Here is a 19,013-nt window from a genome sequence, read left to right as displayed (position 1 = left end):
CGCCAGCCTCAGTTTCCCCACGTGGCGGCGGGCGGGGGCAGCGCGCGGCGCAGCCGGCCGCTTTGTGTGGCCGCCCAGACAATGGCCGGGCCGCCTAGGGCTCCGCCGCCCGCCCGCCCGCCTCCCCCCTCCGCGCGGAGGGCTGGGGACAGCGGGGAGGGAACCCCGCGCGCGCGCGCGCGCTCCCCTCCCCCGCCGCCCCCGCGCGGCTCCCGGGCGGCCCGGCCGCGGCCAACTCGCAAGTTTGCGCGGCGCCCGCTCCGCGCTCGCGGCCCGGCGCGCGCGGGGGCGGGGGGCGCGGGGTCCGCGGGGGGGCGCGCGCCGGGCGGGGGCGGCCGGGCCGGGCGGGGCGGCGGCGGCGGCGGCGGCGGCGCTGCGCCGAGTCCGCGCCCGTCGCGGGCCCCCCGCCGCCCCCCCGCCGGCGCCGCCGCGGTCGGAGCGGAGCGGGCGCGGGCGCGCGCGCGGCGGGGGCGCGGGCGCGGGCGCGCGGCGGCGGCGCGCAGCTCAAGTAGTTTACATTGTTGGGCGACTTTTGCAACAACTCGCCGCGCCGCGGCCTCCGCGCGCCGCCGCCGCCCCGCCGCCGCCGGCTCCCGCCGCCCGGGCCCGGCCGGCCGCGCCGGGGGCCGCCGCGCTCGCCCGCCGTCCCGCCGCCGGCCGCGGTCGCCGCCGACATGGACACCAAACATTTCCTGCCGCTCGGTGAGTGCTCGCGGGGCCGGGCCGGCGGGGCGGCGGGGCGCGTTCCCGGCCGCTCGGCCCCGCGCCCCCCTCCGCGCGGCCCTGGCCGAGTTGTTGGGGCGCCGGCCCGGGGCGGGCGGCCGGGCAACTTTTCCCGGGCCGGCCGGGGCGGGGGGCGCGGGCGCCGGGCCGCCACTCGGTCTCGGGGCGGGAGCGGGCAGCGGGCCGGCGGCGGGGCGAAGAGGGGGGCGGCGGGCGGCTGGGGAAGGGGGTCCCACCCCGGTTCCCCCCCCCCTCCCATGCCCCCCACTCCCCGGGCTACGCCGGTCCGCCCGCGGCCCCGGGCGCGCAGCTCCAGCCGAGCTGCGCAGGGGCCGGGCCGGGGCGGGCGGAGCAACTTGTGCGCTCCCAGCCTGCGGCCGCCCTGGCACCGGGACGGCCTGTGCGCCGCCGCCCGGGCTGCCGAGGCCAGCAGGCCGCCGGCCCTGGAACGCGCGGGACCCCTCCTCCCCCGGAGCAGGGCGCGGGTGGGCAGGGTCAACGAGGGGGCCTTAGCACCGGGAGCCTCAGACCCGGGAAGGCCCCATTCCAGAAATGGGGCCCCTCACTCCGGCGCACCCGGCTGCCGTGCGGGGCGCTCTCCGGGGGGGGGGGCTGGCCCTGCACTTGGGGGGAGGACCCCCCTGAGGCGCGGAGGCTCAGTTTTCCTGTCCTCCTGCTGCCATCCCGCCCAGCGGCTTCCCTACCCCAGACTGTCCCCCCACCCCGACTCCAGGCCCTGACCCACGTAGCAGGAGGAAGGGGCTTGGCCAGGCGTCTCCCCCCCTCTCCCCCCCCCGCGGCGGCCGCTGCCCTCCCTGGGGTTTGGGAGCCAGTGAGAGGCAGGGAAGGGGGGAGGGGGTGGGGAGACTTTATGAACGAGCGCCGGGAAGGATATTAATTTGGTGGTGGGGCCGGCAGCCAGGCTGTGAGGCTGGGTGAAGGATCTGTGCTGAATGGAAATTCAAACAGCTGATTATGAATGAAACCCCTCGGTCAGTCGTCCCTCCTGCCTGCCCGCCCCCCTGCAGCCTGGGGCGCAGTTTGGCCACCAGGTTGGCAGCCAGAACCGGGCACAGCTGTGGGAACGTTTGCTGAGACTGGGAGGTGGCGGGGAGCCAGCAGGTGCCCCCCAACCCCGGGTGTCAGGGTGAGGATTTGAGCACCCCAGCCGCCCCCCGCCCCCACCTCACAAACAGGGCGCGCTGCAGGGACACTGGGATACGGGTGGTCAGATCTGGGAACACCCCCTCTCTGCCTCTAAGGTGATGACTTCTGCAGGCGCCAAGCTCCTCCCAGAGCCCCCAGGGGTGGGCACTCCTGCCCATTTTGCAGACTGGCTTTGAGAAACTGAGGCCACAGGATACAAAGTGGTAAATTTTGGATCCGCACCCCTAGGTGGGTGCCGGTGTGTGGGGAAGAGAAAAGAAAGCTAAGTGTGGGGTGGCGGGGCCCCGTGTGGGCCGACAGCGGCTCCGTTTCCCCCGTGAAAGCTTTGCGCGCTCGCACGCACACAGAGCTAGGCTGTCCTGGAGGGTCCTTTCTGGAACAAGAATGCTCTGCTCTGTCTTGGCTCCCCGCCCCCAACGTGGCAGGGCCCTGGCTGGGTACTGGGAGCAGGAAAGGTCTGGGTCTCTGACGTCCTGGGAGGGTCCTGGGACTTGACATGTGCAGGGCCCAGGTTGCAGGATTGCCGTGCTGGAGTCCCCCCGAAGAGGCGAGGTCCTGCCTCTGAGCCCTGGCCCCGGGAACCTGGACGGGTCCCTCAGAGACTCGGGCTTCGCCTCCACCAGGCTGGTGGCCTGCCCAGGAGTCCCAGCCCCAGGCTTGAGTGGAGAGTCCTGGGCTCTGATGACATTTTATTTGTTTTCTGAGCTGTGGCCTGCTCTGAAGTGTAGTGGGGTTGAAGGCCTGTTGAAGCAGCTACTTGCCCAGGCTCTTTTGTAAACACGGCCTGATCCCTCCTGGGGTGAGTTTCGGAAGGCCCCGCGCACTCGTCCGGGGCCCGGCTGGCACCCTAGGTCAGCCCTGCGCTGCTGGGAAGGCTGACCCACCTGCCTCGTTCTCGTGTCGGGCCCTGGGCAGAGAGGGCCTCTCCAGGCTTGGCGGGTCTGGGCACTTGGCCGTCACCTCCCTGGGTGTCCCCCAGCTACTGCCCGCTGAGCTCCCTGGTGAGGGCAGGGACGAGCCCAAGGTACAGATACTGGTGCTGGTAAGTGGCCCAGGGCAACCCCTGCTTCCTGCCCCTGCCCCTCGGTGCCCCCCACAACCCACGGAGGAGGCCTGCATTGGCACCCACCTGGGCGGTGGGGCTAGAAGGCCGGGCCTGCACAGGCAGCCAGAGGTCTCAGGCCTGGCCAGACCCCGCTGGGCTGGTAGTGGCTCACTTGCCCGGGGGGATGGGGCAGCCAGTAGCAGAGTGATAGGCCCCCCCCCCGGCCATCCTCTGGGGGACTCTCAGGGACCCGAGTGAGCTGGGAGCCCTGGTGAGGGGCTTCTGGTAACGTCAGGGCCCCGAGGGACCCAAAATAGAGCACATTCCGGGGCCTCCCGAAATAACAGGGTCACATGACTCTTGGGAGGCTGGGCTTGGAGTCCGGGCTTGGAGTCCGGCCTGCTGAGGCAGTTCTGTCTAGGCCTGGGCACTGCCGACTGTTGGGGCGTTTGTTTTGGTAAACTCCGGAGGGGGCTCTGTTTGTTGACAGGAGAAGTGTCAGGGCGAGAAAAACAGCCCTCGGTGCGGCCTGACCGTGGCCGAGGCCTTGCGGCCTGCGTACTTGCCTGCATCTAGCTGTCGGGCCTGGGCCCGGCGTGCACCCCTGACCCCCTCTGCCCAGACGTGGGTGGAATGGGCTGGCCCCGGGAAGGGCCGTGCTGGGAGCGCCGTCGGCCGGGAGCTGGGGTTAGGCAGGGTTGAGCCAGTGGACTTGCTCGCACAGGGGCGGCTGCTGGGGAGTTTGGGTCGTGTTTCCAGCTGTGCGCGTCCTTCGGGGCCTGTGGGGGAACTGAACCTCCTCCAGGAAGCCCTCTACCTGCTCTCCCTGGCCCCCACCTCACTCCCTCTGTTTCCTCTCCTGGGAGGGGACTGTGCGGGCACAGAGTGGGTGATGGGGCGGGGCCGGGTGCCCATGCCAGGGGCTTGGGCGTCAGGACAGTGGCCCCGCGGTGATTCCAGGTGGGCCAGACTTGGGCAGCACAGAGGTGGCGTGGGGCGGGGGGGGGGGGGGTCCTAAAATCCCCTAAAGGCCCAGACCCCGTGGAGCCTCCCACAGAGTTCTAGCATCTTGGGCCTCGTGGCTCTTGCCACCACGGTGTGTTTTAGGGCCGTGGTCTCGAGTGGCGAGGGAGGCCCGTCCTCTGGAAGGGGCTCCTGGGCCCAGCTCAGCTGCTCTCCGCTAGACACAGGGCAGGGGCCGCTGAGCCGGCCCAGTCTGGGCGCCGTCATCGGGCTGAGGCTTTGTAAGCCTAGACCTGCTCCTTCCCTTCTCTGCTGGCTCCAAGTGTGTCTTCCGTTGTGGGCTTTGGTGGCTGGGGCTTTGAGGTGTCCATTCCCATGGGAACTGGCCACTGGTGGTGCTACGGATGGGGAAGGGGTCCGGGCCCTCCAACCCTGTGTGTGTGGACTCAGAGCCTGGGTGGCTGGTGGGCTGGTGCCCCTTTGGGGACCCCCTTCCAGACCTTTGTCCGGACACCATTAAGCGTGTTGATTTGAGGGATGCTATGGAAGCGGGGGTGGGGAGAGCTGGTCCCGCCTGTACATTCCCTCCTCTGTGCAGCCCTGCCCGCGACATTTATGTTCGGTGCGATGCAGTTCCAGCCCCCTCCCCTCCGTCTCCTCCCCCCCCTCCTATCACGCCACTCTGTCACTTGCTCCCCACGCCTGCTCTCTCTGGAACGACCCGACCGTCCCTGGGGGTGGGAGGGACCAGGAGCAGCACGTTCGTGGGGGTCTGTGTCCTGTTGCTGGGCCGGTGGTCACGCGCCAGGGGTCCGGTCCTCTCTTTGCCGTGTGTGTGCGTGGGGCCTGCCTGTCTGTCTTTCAAGCCTCGGCGTGCATCTGTAAAATGGACGCGGGTGCTGGGGAAGGCAGCCCGTTTCGTCCTGACGGCCCCGCTTCGACGGTGAGGTCTGTGGCCAAGGGCTCCCCGGGACTTCTGCCTGGGTCGGGGCGGGCCCGGGCCCGGAGAGCTGGATCCCACGGGACCCCGGAGCGGAGACCACGGCCGGTGCTCTCACGTGCAGGCAGCAGACGCGGAAGGGAGGGCCGCCCCGGCCTCGGTGAGTTGAGTGAGCGCTGTGGCCCCTCTGCCGGGCGCCTTCACCCCCGGCCCTCTCCTGGAGGCCCCCGGCAGGCGGGTGGGGCAGCGGACACGCGGGCACCCCTCCCCGTCCTCCCATCCTGGCGCGAGGCGTTCTGAGGCTCACGGTTGTGCCCGGGGCCGCACGCACGGGGAGATCGCACCCTGGAGTTACAGAGCAGTTATGGCGCTCGGCAGTTGAGCGAGCGCGAAATGGGGCAGAAAGCAGCTAGATGAGATCGGCCTGGCCTGGGGGGGTGGGGGGGGGCGGCGCACACGAGCGTGCAGGGCCCGGATGTGTGCACGCTCACGCTCACATTCTCCCTGTCCGATGGCTCTGGCCCTCGCAGCCGGGCCCTGCCCGGTGCTCCACCAGGAGGTGTTCCGTGTCCCTGAGATCTGTGTCCCCGCGTCCCTGCATCTCTGGGTCTCTGTGCCCCCGGGTGAGCGAGGGGGCCGCTGGGGGCCTGATTTCCTCATCTCCAGAAGCCAGACGGGCCTCCGTGGTCCCTGCCCACCCCGTTTGTCTGAACCTCTCCCGAGTTCTGGGCCCTGGGCTGCCCCTTTCGAGGGTGCTGATGGCTCCGGTCTTGGGGCACCTGCTGTGTCCTTGGGACTTGATTTTCAGGACCTCATGGAGGCTGCAAGGAGGCAGGCCCACTGAGCACATGGGGAAATTGAGCTCTCCCATGAGGGCTGATGTGGCCTTTGCTGGGCCTCTGGGTCAGGACCGTTCCCCAGGATCGGGAGTGCTGTTCCCTCAGGCCTCTTGAGCGTCAGGTAGCATTTTCAGAAGACGCTGGGGCCCTCAGGCTGCGTCCTGGGGCCCGGATCTGTGCCCCGACTGGGCTGCCTAGGAGCTCTGTTACGGATCTTGGGCCCACAGGTGAATGAGTGCTCTGTTCCGTGGGACTTGGGGGAGGACTGAAACTTCACTGTGTCCCTTCTGTCCCCTTGTACCCACTGAAGGCTCTCTGGGCAGCAGAGACCCCCCCCCCCCCCCCCCGATCCTCATCCAGGGTTGTCCTTGGCTGGAGGTGGGGCAGGATAGGGGCTGTTGATGGGCCAGAAAGCCGTGGGTGGGGTCGGCAGCCAGAGGCACAGCCTGAGGACCCCTGTGGCCCGGTGCCCGCCTCCTCACCCCGCCAGGACCGAGCCGTCCAGGAACAAATTCCTGAGGGAACTGCGTGGTGGTCGCTGGGCTAGAATGGCCACACCGGGCCTCCGGGGCAGGGCGGGGCCTTGGTTGTCTCTGTGATCACCATTGCCCGCGCACACACTCACACGCGTGAAGTACGCGTGCACGGAGACGCATGTGCATACACGCACACACGAGCGCACACACATAAACACGGGCACGTGCACACACGCGTATGCACCCCCGTGTGCACGCATGCCTGCGCACACACAAACACACGCGTATGCACGCACAGGTGCGTGCCCACAGATGCACACTTGCACACACCCGCCAACACGCGTTTATACGCACGCGTGCACATGCACACACACGCGCGCTCACTCAAATGCAGGCACACGTGCACACGCCGGGCCTTGCCGGCCTATCCTAACAAAGTCTCCACGAGCTTTTCCTTAGGGGGACCCGGGCCTGCTGGCTGGACTCGGTCTGCACGGCACCTGGGCTGTACCTGCTGGGTGCTGGCCTGTCCTGCCGTCCCACCGGGGTGGGCCTGAGGAGCAGAGGGCAGGCAGAGTTTCCTGTTGGAGCTGGTCCCTGTCGTGAGTCTGGAGGAGAGGCGGCCTTGCAACAGGTGGCAAGGGGAGGGGACTCCAGGTGGCAGGGACAGCCCAGGCAAAGGCCCGAGGCCAGTCCTCCAGGCCTGCGTGGCTGCAGCTGGGAGACATGGTGGCTTGTGAAAGGAGACGGCATGTCACGTGTCCCGGCGAGGGCCTGGGATGCAGGTAGATGTGTGGGGGCCCGGGGCCACGGGGCACCGTGGGCATGGTGATGTTTGCGGCCGGAATTAGGCGTCCAGCTCTGTGCAGAGGGTGGGCCGGAGGCAGGCCGGGGCTGGAAGGAGGAGGGGTCCCAGGTGGGCCTGGAACCTGACGTGGCGGGTGTGGGCTGCTGACCTTGCCCTGGCCGGGCCGCCCCGAGTAGCAGCCTCCTGAGGGTCAGGCCGGGCCTCTGGGCTGGCTGCGGGTCTCTCTGCCTTCCCCTGGTCACGGGGTTGGGAGAGTGGTTGTCTCCCTCCCCACCCCTGCTCCCCTCCTTCCGGGCCCTGGGGCCCTTGGCCTGTCCTTCAGGGGCAATGCCCTCCAGCCCGTGCTCCCTGCCCTACGTTAACTGAGATGTCCCAGGGCCTGGGGTGCTAGTGGGGCTCTGGGAAAGAGAATGAGACACTAGGGTGGTCAAGAGGGCTCAAGCCCAGTCCCGGAAGAGGAGTCAGGCCCAGCATACCCGATCAAGTTGAGGGGATGGGGTGACCATGGCGGGCAGGGTGGCCGGGCCTCCTGGGGTCAGAGCAGGTACCCGAGGGCCGTGTTGGGACTGGCCTTGGGGCCGAGGAATGGGACACTGGGAGGCTTTTGTGGGGCTGGAGCCCCTGGGGCCTCAGTGTGAGGCATTACGTCCAGGTCCCCTCCTGAGATGTTCACAATTGGCCCTTGGCTCTGAGTTCCTGAGGACTCTACCTCTGCTAGCTGGGGCTGGGGGTGAAAAGGGGAACCCTTGGTCTGAGACCCTGCTCCTGGGGTGACTGAGGGCCTGGCCCTAGCCTCTCTGCACCTCCGTGGGCCCATCTGAGCAGCGGTGGTTTCCAGCCGTGCCTCGGTTTCCCTGAGGTGCTTGGGACGCAGTGCTGGTGGCGATGGGCCTCAGGAGAGGGGAGACAAGAGAAGGGGAGCGCGCGTTGGGCCTGGGCCAGGCGGCGTGTAAATCCTGCAGCGCAGCGGATAAACCCGTGGAGTTCAAAGCCGGGCCCGGGTGCGGCCGCCCGGCTGTAATGAGGTTACTGATTCAACAGGCTTCCTGGTGCTGCGGCCCAGAACCGAGGGAGGCTGGGAAGCCCCGGGGAGGGATCTAAGTATCCCATAATTGACCAATTTAGCTTAAGTGTCCGCACCGGCCCCGGGCAGAGGTCAGGCGGTGACAGCCCAGGTGGCCCGAGTCGCTGCGCTCGCGGGCTCCCGATGGACGGCCGCCTCGTCCGAAGCTCTGGGGAGCAGGCGCGCGTCAGGCCTGGCTGGTGCCGTGCCCCCCGCCTGGACACCCCCCGCCCCCCCCGCGCTGTCTGTGGCATCTGCCCTAAAGTCGCGTCCTCAGCCGTGGCCTTCTGGAGGCCCGCGTGTTGCCCCAGCCTGAGCCGGTTTGTGCACAGAGTGCAGTCGTGCTGGGCGCTCGGGCCCCGCCGTCGGACCCCCGGCCCTTGGCCCTGCCGTTCCCCCGTGCCCGTCGCGGGGCCATCGTGCTGCCTCGTGGGGACCCGGGAGGGTGAGCCGGCTCGGTGCGCTCGGGGGACTAGAGGCCGCCTGCTGGGGGCTCCTGACGTGCTGGCCGCCCACCCCGCCTTCCGTGGTCCCCGAGGCTTCCTGAGAGCAGGGCCCTTTCAGGCGTGTGCAGTCACGCGGCCCCCGGCACGGGGGTCCAGGCAGCGCCCGGCTGATTCAGGACCAGGACGGAGAAGACCCCGCGACTGACTGTCGGCGGCAGCTGGATTCCCACGCTGTGCGGGCCGCACCCAGTGTCCTGGCGAGGGGCTGGGGGGGTGGGTCTGGCCCCCACTCTCCAGTGAACCCAGGCCTCGTGCCCGCGGGACCCGCTTTGCTGGTTGTTGGCCCCTCAGAGGCGGGGCCGGGCACGGGCAGCGTTGGCCAGTGACCGTCGAGGTGACGGCGGTGGCCGCCGTGGGGGCCACGTCCTGAGCCGTGTTCCCGCTCAGCCGTGTCCGTGGACGGTCCCGTGCGTGGGGGCTGTTTCATCTGTATTCTGCGGTGGAGGTTTCAGGCTCGGGAAGGTTGGCCCCGAAGGCTAGCTCCGGGGTCTGAGGCGAGGCGGGCGTCCTTCCCTGGGACAGTTGGTGCCCACCTGGTACCCCCTGTGGCTTGGCTTTGTCCAGAACAACTTTGGGGTCCTCCCGGCGGAGGCTGTGGCTGCCGCTCTCGGGAGGGGCGCTGGGTGGGGGGCGTCCCTGGAGCCCCCTTGTCTCAGCCCGCTCGGGTGGGTGGCTGGTCGCCCACCCCTGCCTCCTCGGGGCCCAAGAGCCGCTTCCTGCAGAGGTGCGGCGCAGGGCTGGGGTGGGCGGTGCCGTGCTCCCCGAACCGGCTTGCTGCATGCCTGGGCAGGCGCCTTCTTCCTTCTTGGCCTCGGTTTCCCTGGGCTTCTCTGGCTGCCGGAGGCTTCTGCCCTTCCCTCCTGGCACCTTGGCCTTGTTCCCGTAAGCTCGTGGCCGTCTGATTGGGGCGTCACAGCTGTGGACCAGCTTCTCCGGAACTGGCTCTGTGCCCTCCCTGGGCCGAGGGGGACGGGCCCCGGGCTGGGGGTGGGCTGCCCGTGTGCTGGGAAGCGTGGGCTCTGAGCTGGCTAGGGGTGGGGCTCTGGTTCTGAGCTGGGAGAGTTAGGGCCAAACACTTCGGGGTGAGCTGCTCGTAATGGGGAAATGGTGAGCCTTAGGAACGGCTGGGCATCGTAGGGGGCGGCGGGGGCATGCTGTCACCACCCGAGGCCAAGCCAGGCTCTTCCTGGGCTCTGACCTCCCCTGCCTGGAACACTCCATGGCTCCCCATTGCCCCCAGCATGGAGGCCAGGCCTCTGCTCAGTGGCGCGTGGCTCCGTAGCCTCTCCGGCCTCATGAAGCACCACTCCTTCTTCCTCGCCCTCTCGTGTTTGTAGCTTGCTGGCGAAGGCCGTCCTGTGTGAGGAGTGAGTGCCAGCTCTGAGGTGGGGGCTGTGTGGCCCCGGGTTGGCAGATTTGCCTGTCTGGCCTTCAGTTTCCTCACCTGTAAACCGCCTGGGGAGGCTTCACGGAAAAGGTATTATTGCAGTTGGGTTTTGAGGCACGAATAGGAGTTTGCTGGGTAGGCTTGGGAAGGGAGTCCAGGTAGAGAGAAGGGGTGGACTCTCCCTGGGGATTTCTGGCTCCAGCCAAGGGTGTGGGGAGGGGATGCCCGTGTGGCCGGGCGTTCTCCCTGGAGAACTTCGGAAGGATCCGACTGTGTGGCCGGGCCCCTGCGGCTTGCCCCGTGATGGCTGGGTTTCAGGTCTGTCTGTGCTGGTGAGGAACCATGGGAGCATTGGTTTGGGGGGGAGGGGTTGGTCAGCTGGTCTGGGAATAATTAACCCCGTGAGGAGTCAAGGGTGGCGGTAGGCCTGGCTCTCACCTGCTGGACCCCATTCCGGCTGTAGGCAGCCCCTCGGAGCCGGTTGCCCGCTGGCCGCATGTCCCCTCTACCTCCAGGCCCTGACATGCCCCTGTCCGGAGCATGACCCGTGCTGGCCCACCGCGTGTTACGCCGGCGCAGAGCTCTGGTTCCCGGGGTGAGTGGCCGTTGCCGCGTCCCCCTCCGGGTGGAGGTGCCGGGGGTCCCTTCCCCACCCCGCCTGGCCGTCCCCGTATCCCTGGTCCATCCCCGCGGTGCCCCCTGCTGCACGCCTGCCCCTTCCCCCGTGGCAGCTAGGTGTCATTTCCCAGGGGCCTCCTGCGTGAGCACTGCCTGGAGGAGAAAACCGATGGGGCCAGAGTCCACGGGAGGTGGCTCACCCCACCCCTGCTCCTGGACTTTCTGCCTAGGACCAAGGTCGGGAGGAGGGCTGGGAGGTGGGGACCACAGGCCTTGGGTGCGTGACCCCTGGGGCAGGGCAGTGCTGGCTTCGGCCTTCCTGGGCCCAAATGGGGGGTCAGCCAGGGGAGGGCAGCCGGGACCTCCCTCTTCCTTCTTCTGTCTCGGGGATACGGGGTCAGGGTACCAGCCCTCCTGACCTGCGGGGCCCGCCTGCCCCCAAGGCTGGGACCCCAGGGAGCCTTACCCCCGAGAGGCTGACCCCTCGAGACCGGGGGCCCCGGGGGACGGGTGGCCCGCCTGCCTGTCCCGTTCCGGCTCTGCCACGTGAACTCTGTGACAGGGAGCACGTTACTTCCTCCCTCTTTATCTGGGTTTCCTCGTTTGTCAAATGGAAGGAAGGATGTCGGGGCCGGAGGTGGGAAGTGCGGCGGCTGGCGGCTGCTCCCGGCCGGGACCCTTGGCAGCCGTGCTGCCTGGGAGCGGCTCTGCCCCCCGCGGGCCCCCGGCCCGTGGAGCGCCCCTCCTCATCCGTGGGGTGGCTTCTGGTCCCGTTTGCGGCCGAAGCCACGGTGCCAGGCGCTGCCCAGCCTTGCGAAATGTTTGTTGATTGAATTAGTGCTTCCCGCAGGTGCCTCCCCTGCCCTCTGCCCTTCAGAGAGGTGGTGGGGGGAGCCTGCCCCTCACGAAGTTGGCTTTCACAATTGCTGCTGTGGCGCGAATCACTCTTTTTCCAGGGTCTGCCGGCTGTCGAGGGAGGGGGGTCCCGTTGTGTGTAGCCTGGGAGGGGGGCAGGGAGAGGCCGGACAGTGGGCCAGGCCCCTGCCCTGGAGGGTCCCCTGGGCGCCCTTGAGGGAGCCTGCGGCCGTGTGCGTTCCTGCCCACGGGGCGAGCCCCCCGGTGGACCCCCGTAGATGCCGGCGGCTGCCCGCTGCCGGGGAGATCTTGGGTTTCCCGTGGGCCCAGGTGCACAGATGCATGTGGGGAAGGCCCCTCAGCCCCCCCATGACCAGCCCTGTCGGGACCCGGTTCCTTCCTCTGCTGCTCAGCACGTCTTGTTGAAACTGGGTCGTTGGGGGGGGGGGGGAGGGGATTAAGGCCCGGCCAAGAGGTCCGGAGCAAATCTCCCGCCCGCCTGCTGTTCTTGTCTGTTCGTCTGACTGGCTGTGTGTCCGTGGACATCTGGCCCTGCTGGGGAGGCAGAGTTGAGTGAGGCCCATCCCCCGATGGGGTCAGAGAACAGGGAGGGACCCAGTGCTGCCAGTCGACAGCGGGTCGCCTTGGGCCCGATGTTTAAAGCCTTTCGGGGCCTCGGTTTTCTTGTCTGCAAAGTGGGGCCGCTGGTGTGTCGGGGCAGGTCGCCTGGAGTGAGAGGGGAGCTGAGGCTGACTGGCCTGATGTGATCCCTGCTCTCCTTCTGGGGAAGGAGATGGTGTGAGTCCGGTAGGAAGAGGTACCGAGGGCAGGCGGGGCACAGAAGAAGTGTTACCAGCCTGCCCTGGCGTGTGGTGGGTTGGGCCCTGTGAGTTGGGTCGTGAGGGATGAATGGGAGTTTACCTGCGAGAAGTCGGTTTCTGTGTCTTCAGACGTGCACGCGAGCTTTGTTTTGTCAGGGGCCACCCCAGAGCGCAGCTCCCTGAATCCGCCTGTGTGGCTAGAGCGGAGCGGAGCAGGGATCAGAGGGCATGGGGGAGGCTCTGCGTCCTCTGCCTCCAGGGAGTTGGAGCCAGGGGAGGCTCCTGGGCCAGGGAGGGCGGCACTGGCCTGTGCTTCCTAGGAGGCTCTGCGGCTGTGTGAGGAGCGGGGCCGGAGCGCAGGCCGGGGGAGCCTAGCCGGGCGGCCGTGGTCTCGGGGCTCTTGGCCCGAGTGCCTGAAAGAATGATGTGCCTTTTACCAGACAAGGAGAGCGGTAGAGGGGGCAGGTCTGGGGGGCGGTCGGGTTGTTGGCCGGGGAGGTGTTCTGACCCCCGGGAGAGGTCAGGCAGTGGCCGTGTGGGCCCGCAGTGCGGGGGAGAGGCCCGGGCCGTGGTGGGCGGTGCCCCAGGGGTCGGCAAGCCCAGGCGGCGGGAGGGGGTACCCGGAGGGGCGGTCCTGAACCCAGCTGGGGTGGGACCCCCCCCCCCCCCCCCCCCCCCCCACCGGGCTGCGCCTGCAGGGAGAGGTGCTGTTTGAGCCGGGCCTTGGAGGCGGGACCCCCCCGGACCCCCCTCCCCTTTCCCTTTCATTTCTCGGCACCTGCTGGGGAGTTGTGCCCATGGTACTCGTGGGTCTGTGGCCACAGAGCTGCAGTGGCCTCTTCCTAGAGGCAGCCCCCCCGGCCCCACCCTGAGGAGGGGTGCGGAGACGTGCTGGGACTTCCCTCCGCGCCGGCGGGGCTCCCGTGCCTCGTCCCCTCTGCCCCCAGCCCAGGATCTCTGCTCTTTGATGGCCCGTTGGAAGAATGTGGCAGCTGTCGCGAGAGAGGTTGTTCCCCCCCCCCCCCCCGCTACAGCTGGGGTCACCGCCAGAGTGTGGCGCGTCCTGGGTCACCGGGCCGGACACCGGGTCCCCCTGCACCGCACCCGGCACGCTCCTCACCGGGCGCCTCTCTGGCGCGTGCCGGGAGGGCCAGCCCCAGGCACCTGAGACGCGGGAGAACTGTCCCGGGCCGCGGCCACCTGAGCCCAGGCAGCTGGGCAGTGCGGAGCACGCGCCTTGGCCTCGCGGCCTGGTTTGGGTCCCAGCTTAGGGTCCACACCTGCACGTAGGGTCACGCGAGCTCCAGGGTGCCTGAGGGTTATAGGACACGGGGCGCTGCAGGCCCAGTGGGGAGCACAGCCTCTCCCGGTGACCCTCCTCGGGCTGGAGGGGTGGGCGGGCCTGCGGGCCTGGCCCTCCGCCCGGAACCCACCACCGCCAGGCGGGTGATTCCTGCCGACCACCTCTGGCTGCGTCTGGTGGAATTTAGAGAACAGGCCACGGCCGTCAGGAGTTAGGGCTGAGTCCTCCCAGCATGGGACCGCGGGCAGCGCTCGCTCCAGGTTGACCGGCCCCCAGCCCCGGCCGTATCCCTGGCCCCTCCCACCGGCCCCAGGGTCACAGGGCGAGGTCACGTCTCCTTACGCCTTCGCTGGCTGCAAGTCTTGGGAGAGGCGTGCCCTCCCGAGTGCCCTCCCTGCCCACAGCCCGTCCCTGAGACCTATCTGCTCATGGGCAGTTACTGCGTGTCCTGCACTGGGCCCGAGTGGGGGAGGGGCGGCTCCGGAGCCCACGCTGACCCTGGACGTGGCCGATAAGCCGCAGAGCTTCTTATCGGAGGGGCCGGCCAGTGTCCCTCACCCCCTTGGCCATCACTACGGTCCTGCATGGAGGTCGGGCCCTGTGTCCCGTTCAGCCCGGTGGGAGAGGGGCAGGGGCCGGGCAGATCATGGCCTTGGGGTAGCGATCAGACCTCGTGGGGACCTGGGGGTGTCTCAGGGACCCCAGAGCGAGGAGATGGTCTGGCCTGGGCCTGGGCCTCCCTGCCCTGCTGACTTTCCGTCTCTGGGTGTCCGCCCCTCTCCCCCCCCCCCCCCCCCCCCCCCCCCAGTTTCAGAGAACAAGGTGACTGCTGTCACCACTGCTGTCCCCCTGGCTGCCTGGACTCACGCTTGGTGCTTGGTGGCCCACACCAGCCAGCACCTGGGACCGCAAGCTGGGATCTGGGTCCCCAGCCCACGTGCCTGGGGTAGGTGGGCTGCTGGTGTCTCTGACCCCAGGCTTGGCCTCAGGACCCGGCGGTCACGGGGCCCAGGGTCTACCTCTTGTCCTCTGCTCCCAGCCATGGGGGCTCCTGCCCCACATTTTCCGGCAGGTGCCGAGGGTCTGTCGGCTGGAGGGTGCTGGGCAGAAAGGCCGGGATCGGGTGGAGGGCACGTTGCCCACCGCTCCGTCTTTCTTCCCCACCCCCACCCTTGGGGGCCCCCGTCCTTCCCAGACTCTCCTCAGGGACTCGGAGGCAGAGCCACACGGGGCAGGGGGACCCGGCAGGGTCACCCCTGTCTGGAGTCAGCGCGCTGCACGCACGTGTGCGAGAACGTGTGAGTGCGTGAGCCCGTAGGAGTGTGCGTGCCTGAGTGTGCACGTGTGTGTGTGTCCCGTGTGCCCTCTGCCCCTACCTCCTGCTGGCCGGGCAGCACACGGGCTCGCCCCCGCCCTGTGGGCTGGCTCCCTCGGCGAGGGCTGACAGGTGTCTGCCGGGAGGCCGGGCAGGCGTGAGCCGGGTGGGGGCTGGCGGGCGGCTGAGCTGCGTGAAGACCTGGGGTTTACTCGTGGAGGCCAGAGGATGGAGAGGGTCGGAAGCAGAGGTGTGTTCTGGGAAGCTGGCAGACCGTCGCAGGGAGGGCGCTTTGGGGCCGGCTGACGCTGGGTGAGGCTGGGCGCCTCCCCGTTAGACTTCCCTGGCCAGCCCCCCCCGCCCCCCGGAGCCTACGTTAGTTCCCCCCCGGGAGGGGGCTGTGAGCGTCAGATCCAGTGGTGGCCCGCGAGGGCTCCTGGGAGTAATGGGGGCTGCTGGGGCCCGCCCGTGGCGCGTGCCCACTGCCGCGGGCCCAGGCTGTGGCAAGCATCGCTGGCCGGGGGCCGCCCTCAGAGCCCCTTTGAGCTCCCGCCTTGGCACCCTCGACCAGTCGGTGAGCACTGACCCAGCGGGTGCCTTACTGAATGGAGCCAGTAGGGGAGGGTCCTCACAGAGCTGAGGAGGGGGAGGGGGCCGCACGCATGAGCTGTGCCTCGGCCCAGGTGGACCCCCCTTGCCCTCTGGCTGGGTGTCTCAGCTCCAGGATCCGCTCACCGTCTTCCGGGCAGCTAGGTCTATACACCCTGGAGGGCGAGCCAGTCCTGCAGGTAGGGTCAGTCATGCTCACTTTAGTATGAATGAGCCTAGTGCCCATCCTGGATGGGCCCAGTAGGAAAGGATAGGAAGGCAGGTTTCCTCCGATTGTTCTGTGAGGACATTTAGGTCCGATTGCCCCGTCCGTGGTGAGCTGGCCAAGCCGGGGGCCAGGTTCAATGTCTTACTCTAGCCGGCGCTCTTATTTTCTGACTGCCCCCCTGGGGCGGTGGGGTGAGCGAGCCGATGGGGAACTGGCAGAGGGGAACACACCTGGGGGAGAACCTGGCGGAGAGGCGTGTGGGGTACCAGGAACCTTGCATGTGGTGCCTTTCTCGGTACCCAGGAGGTGGGTTTGTACCCCACTGGTGACAAGGGGGGCTCGGCTCCTTGCCCAGGGCCACCCGGCTGGTTGGTGGCAGAGCTGGGGTTTGAACGGGGTTCTCGGGATTCCTCTTTGAGGCACGTCTTGGTGGCAGCTGGAGGCTGGGGGAGACATTCCTCGTCTGGGAGGGGCCCGGTGGCTGAGCCCGCCCGGTGGGGCCGTAGATGCCTTGTTTCCTACACAAACAGCCGGGGCTGGCTGGAGCAATTTTATTTTTATTTCCTATTTTTACTTCCCCGTTGGCTCTTTTTAGCAGCTCTGGGTCAGATAGGCCCCCGCCCTCCAGGCTCCACCCGGCTTCCTGGCCCGGGCCTGGGGCCTCAGAGAAGATGAGTGTGTGTGGCTCCGGGTGGAGGGAGGGACTCTGGCCTTGGCTTGCACTCACTTGGCGATGGGGAGCTCACTCCCTCTCCAGACAGTTCCATAGTGGCCCCTTTGCATCCTCTGAAACCAGCCACCGGCGGGGTTGCCGGGGGGGGGGGGGGGGGGGGGCGGGGGCGCCTTGGTGCGTGACTCAGTCACCTCACACCCCTGCCTGGTTCTCAGCTGGAGGTTGAGGCCGGCGGTGGCCGTGACAGAGGGGAAGGCAGGACCGGTATAGGTGTGTGTGCTGGGTGGGGTGGGCTGTGGACACGTGGGTGAATAAATGTGCCATGTGCCTGCCTTGGACTGGACAGGGCGGGCCGAGGGCAGGGCTGGACTTGGCCTTGTTCAGACCGTGTCCACCAAGGGCCCTGGGCCAACCTGCTGAGAGACCGGCCATGCTGTGGGGCCAGTAAAGCCCCCCGCCCCAGGGTGGGGGTTGTTGGAGCATCGGAGGTGGGTGCTGCTGGCTAGGGGCCACGTGGAGACCTCAGGTTAGGGGGCGACTCCCCGGGGGCTCGTGGCCCAGCCTGGGGTGAGGGGCCTTGGGGACCGTACCTGCCTGTGTGAGCACAGCTGGGTGGTGTGCCGGCATTTGCTGGATTGGGGTCCCGAACTGTGAGACCAGGCCAGAGAAGGCACCCGACCCTCCGGGCTCCCAGGCTGAGTGGGGCTGGGGTGCGGGACCAGCCAGGCTGTAGCCCACCAGGTGCCTGGTGCGGCCGGTGCCAGAGCTGCTGCAGGTGAGGCCTGGGCTCAGAGAGGCTGGGCAGATTCTCAAGGTCACACAGCTCGGGGTGTGGGGTGGCCGTCCCCGCCCTCTCCTTGTCTCCTTCGTCAGACCAGGAAGCTGAGGCCTAGGAAGCCGGAATGCTGCTGCCACGGTCCCACGGGTGGCAGCTTGGGACCCCGCCCCGTGCTGCCCGTGCCGGGCCTTTGGTGGTGGTGGTGGGTGGGGGAGGGGCTTGAGGGAAGGCAGCAGGTTTACCCAGGACCTGCTGGGGGCCACGCACGAGGTGGAGGGCTGCAGCATCAGAATGGAAGGCCTGCGTGGCCCTGACGTCGGGGCGCTGCTTGCCCGGATGGGGACACGGGATACAGACGTTTCCCACGCGGACAGGCCCACCCTGCCGATGCTCGTGGTGCGAGCCGGACCAGGTGGCCGGGGGCCGGCCGGAGAGCGGACGGGTGGGTCTGGACGGGGGCTTAGGGCTCCATGGTCGGGGGGGCTGCCGGGGTGACTGATGAAGGACACAGGCTTGGTGTGGGGCTGTCCGGGTCTGGCCCCGCCCCGGGGGTGCCTGTTTGTCTCTGTTTCTCCATCACTGGCGGTAGCGACGGGTGCCGAGAGGCCACGGGTCCCGAACTGCACCCTGCCGAGGTCCACTGGGACCCTCTGCCATCCTGGAGGGGCGGGGTGAGCTCCAGGTAGGGCCTGCGGCCCGTTTTCTGCAGGGCACAGGTGTGGTCTCCCGGGCTGACGTGGGAGCCCCAGCGGCGCTCAGGCCTGCCGCGTGGGTCTGGGGGCTTCTGGCCCCAGGAGGCAGTGGACGGGCCTGCCCGGCCTCCCTCCTGGCCCTTCCTGTCCTGGCTGGCTCGGGAGAGTCCTCGGCCGAGATCCCACCGTGTGGGTGATGTGGGTGGCTCTCGGGTGCACGTGTGGGTGCCGGGACTGTTGGTGATCCCTTCGGTTAGTGGCCAGGAGACCGAATCCCGCAGCTGCGGCGGGTGAGGGGTGCTCCCTCCCTGGAGGGGCCCAGAGATGACGGGATTTATCCCCGCCCTGCCCTTGGGAGGTGGCGTATGTGGGCAGGGGACATCTGGGCGGTGGGTCTACAGGGTGGGGGGCTCCTGGGGCCTGGGAAGCCCTGTGTGGGTCGGGTGGCCCTGGGGAGCTGGGGCAGCTGCAGTCACACCTTAGCTGTGTGGCCTGGGCCAGTATCGCCCTCTCGGGGCCTGGACTTTGTTAAAACCTGTGAGGTGGGGCAGTGACACTGGCCACTGGGGAGGGCCTGAGTAGGGACAGACCTTCAGTTCTTGCCTGGGAGCAGGGAGGATTGGTGGCAGGGGGCCCCTCTGAACCTCGGTGTCCTCGTCTGTGGGGTGGGGAGAGGAGTTTCTCGCTCTGGGGCCCGGGCCTGGGAGGGATTGCCCGTCAGTGCCCGGTGGCACCAGGAAGGTGGGGGGCACTCGGTGTCGGGCTGGGCCAGAGTTCTCCCCTAGGAGGGGGCGGTTTCAGGGGCAGCTGGCTCCAGAACCATCCCGGGCACCAGGGATCTCCGGGGGCGGGAAGCGAGACCCGTTGCCTGGTGTGACCTTGGCATGGACTTGGGGGGTCCGTCCCCCGTGTAGTCCCCGCGGGTCTCTCCCTGTGCAGCGTCCCGGCCCCCAGCTTCAGGGAGCGAGCACCGAGCCCTGCAGGGGAGTGATTCTGGGTTGGGTTCCCCTTCTTCCGGCAAAGCAAAGAGGATCTTTCGTAACTGTGGGAAAGAGCATTTCTCCCCGAAGGCGGGCGGGGGTGGGGGCTTGGTCAGCAGATGTGACGTCCCCCGCCCTCCTGCCCTCCTGCCCTCCTGCCCTCCTTCCAGCAGTGCCCTCCCGCCCTTTGCCCGTCCTCACGGCCCCACCAGGGCGGCCCAGGTCCCCCTTGGCCGGGACCTGG

General features: G+C 68.6%; 1 protein-coding gene across 3 annotated transcripts in view; it reads left to right on the top strand.

Moving 5' to 3' along the window:
• Nucleotides 1-571: 571 nt before the first annotated feature.
• The window catches only part of RXRA (retinoid X receptor alpha), a 95,685-nt gene continuing 77,243 nt past the window's right edge, over nucleotides 572-19,013 (top strand). Inside the window, exon 1 of one of the 3 annotated variants that reach the window (XM_078436284.2) lies at nucleotides 572-702. In XM_078436284.2, coding sequence (XP_078292410.1) covers nucleotides 675-702 — 28 coding nt within the window. In that variant the 5' untranslated portion in view covers nucleotides 572-674. Of the gene's footprint in view, nucleotides 703-10,343; nucleotides 10,513-16,667; nucleotides 16,808-19,013 lie in introns of those variants that run through there. The other 2 variants (XM_078436283.2, XM_078436286.2) reach the window with 2 other exon arrangements.

This window comes from Panthera onca, chromosome D4, assembly GCF_046562875.1.
Source record: "Panthera onca isolate mPanOnc1 chromosome D4, mPanOnc1 haplotype 2, whole genome shotgun sequence".
Taxonomy (NCBI): domain Eukaryota; kingdom Metazoa; phylum Chordata; class Mammalia; order Carnivora; family Felidae; genus Panthera; species Panthera onca.
Note: the sequence above shows the minus strand (reverse complement) of the source record. Positions and strands in the feature narration are given on the sequence as shown.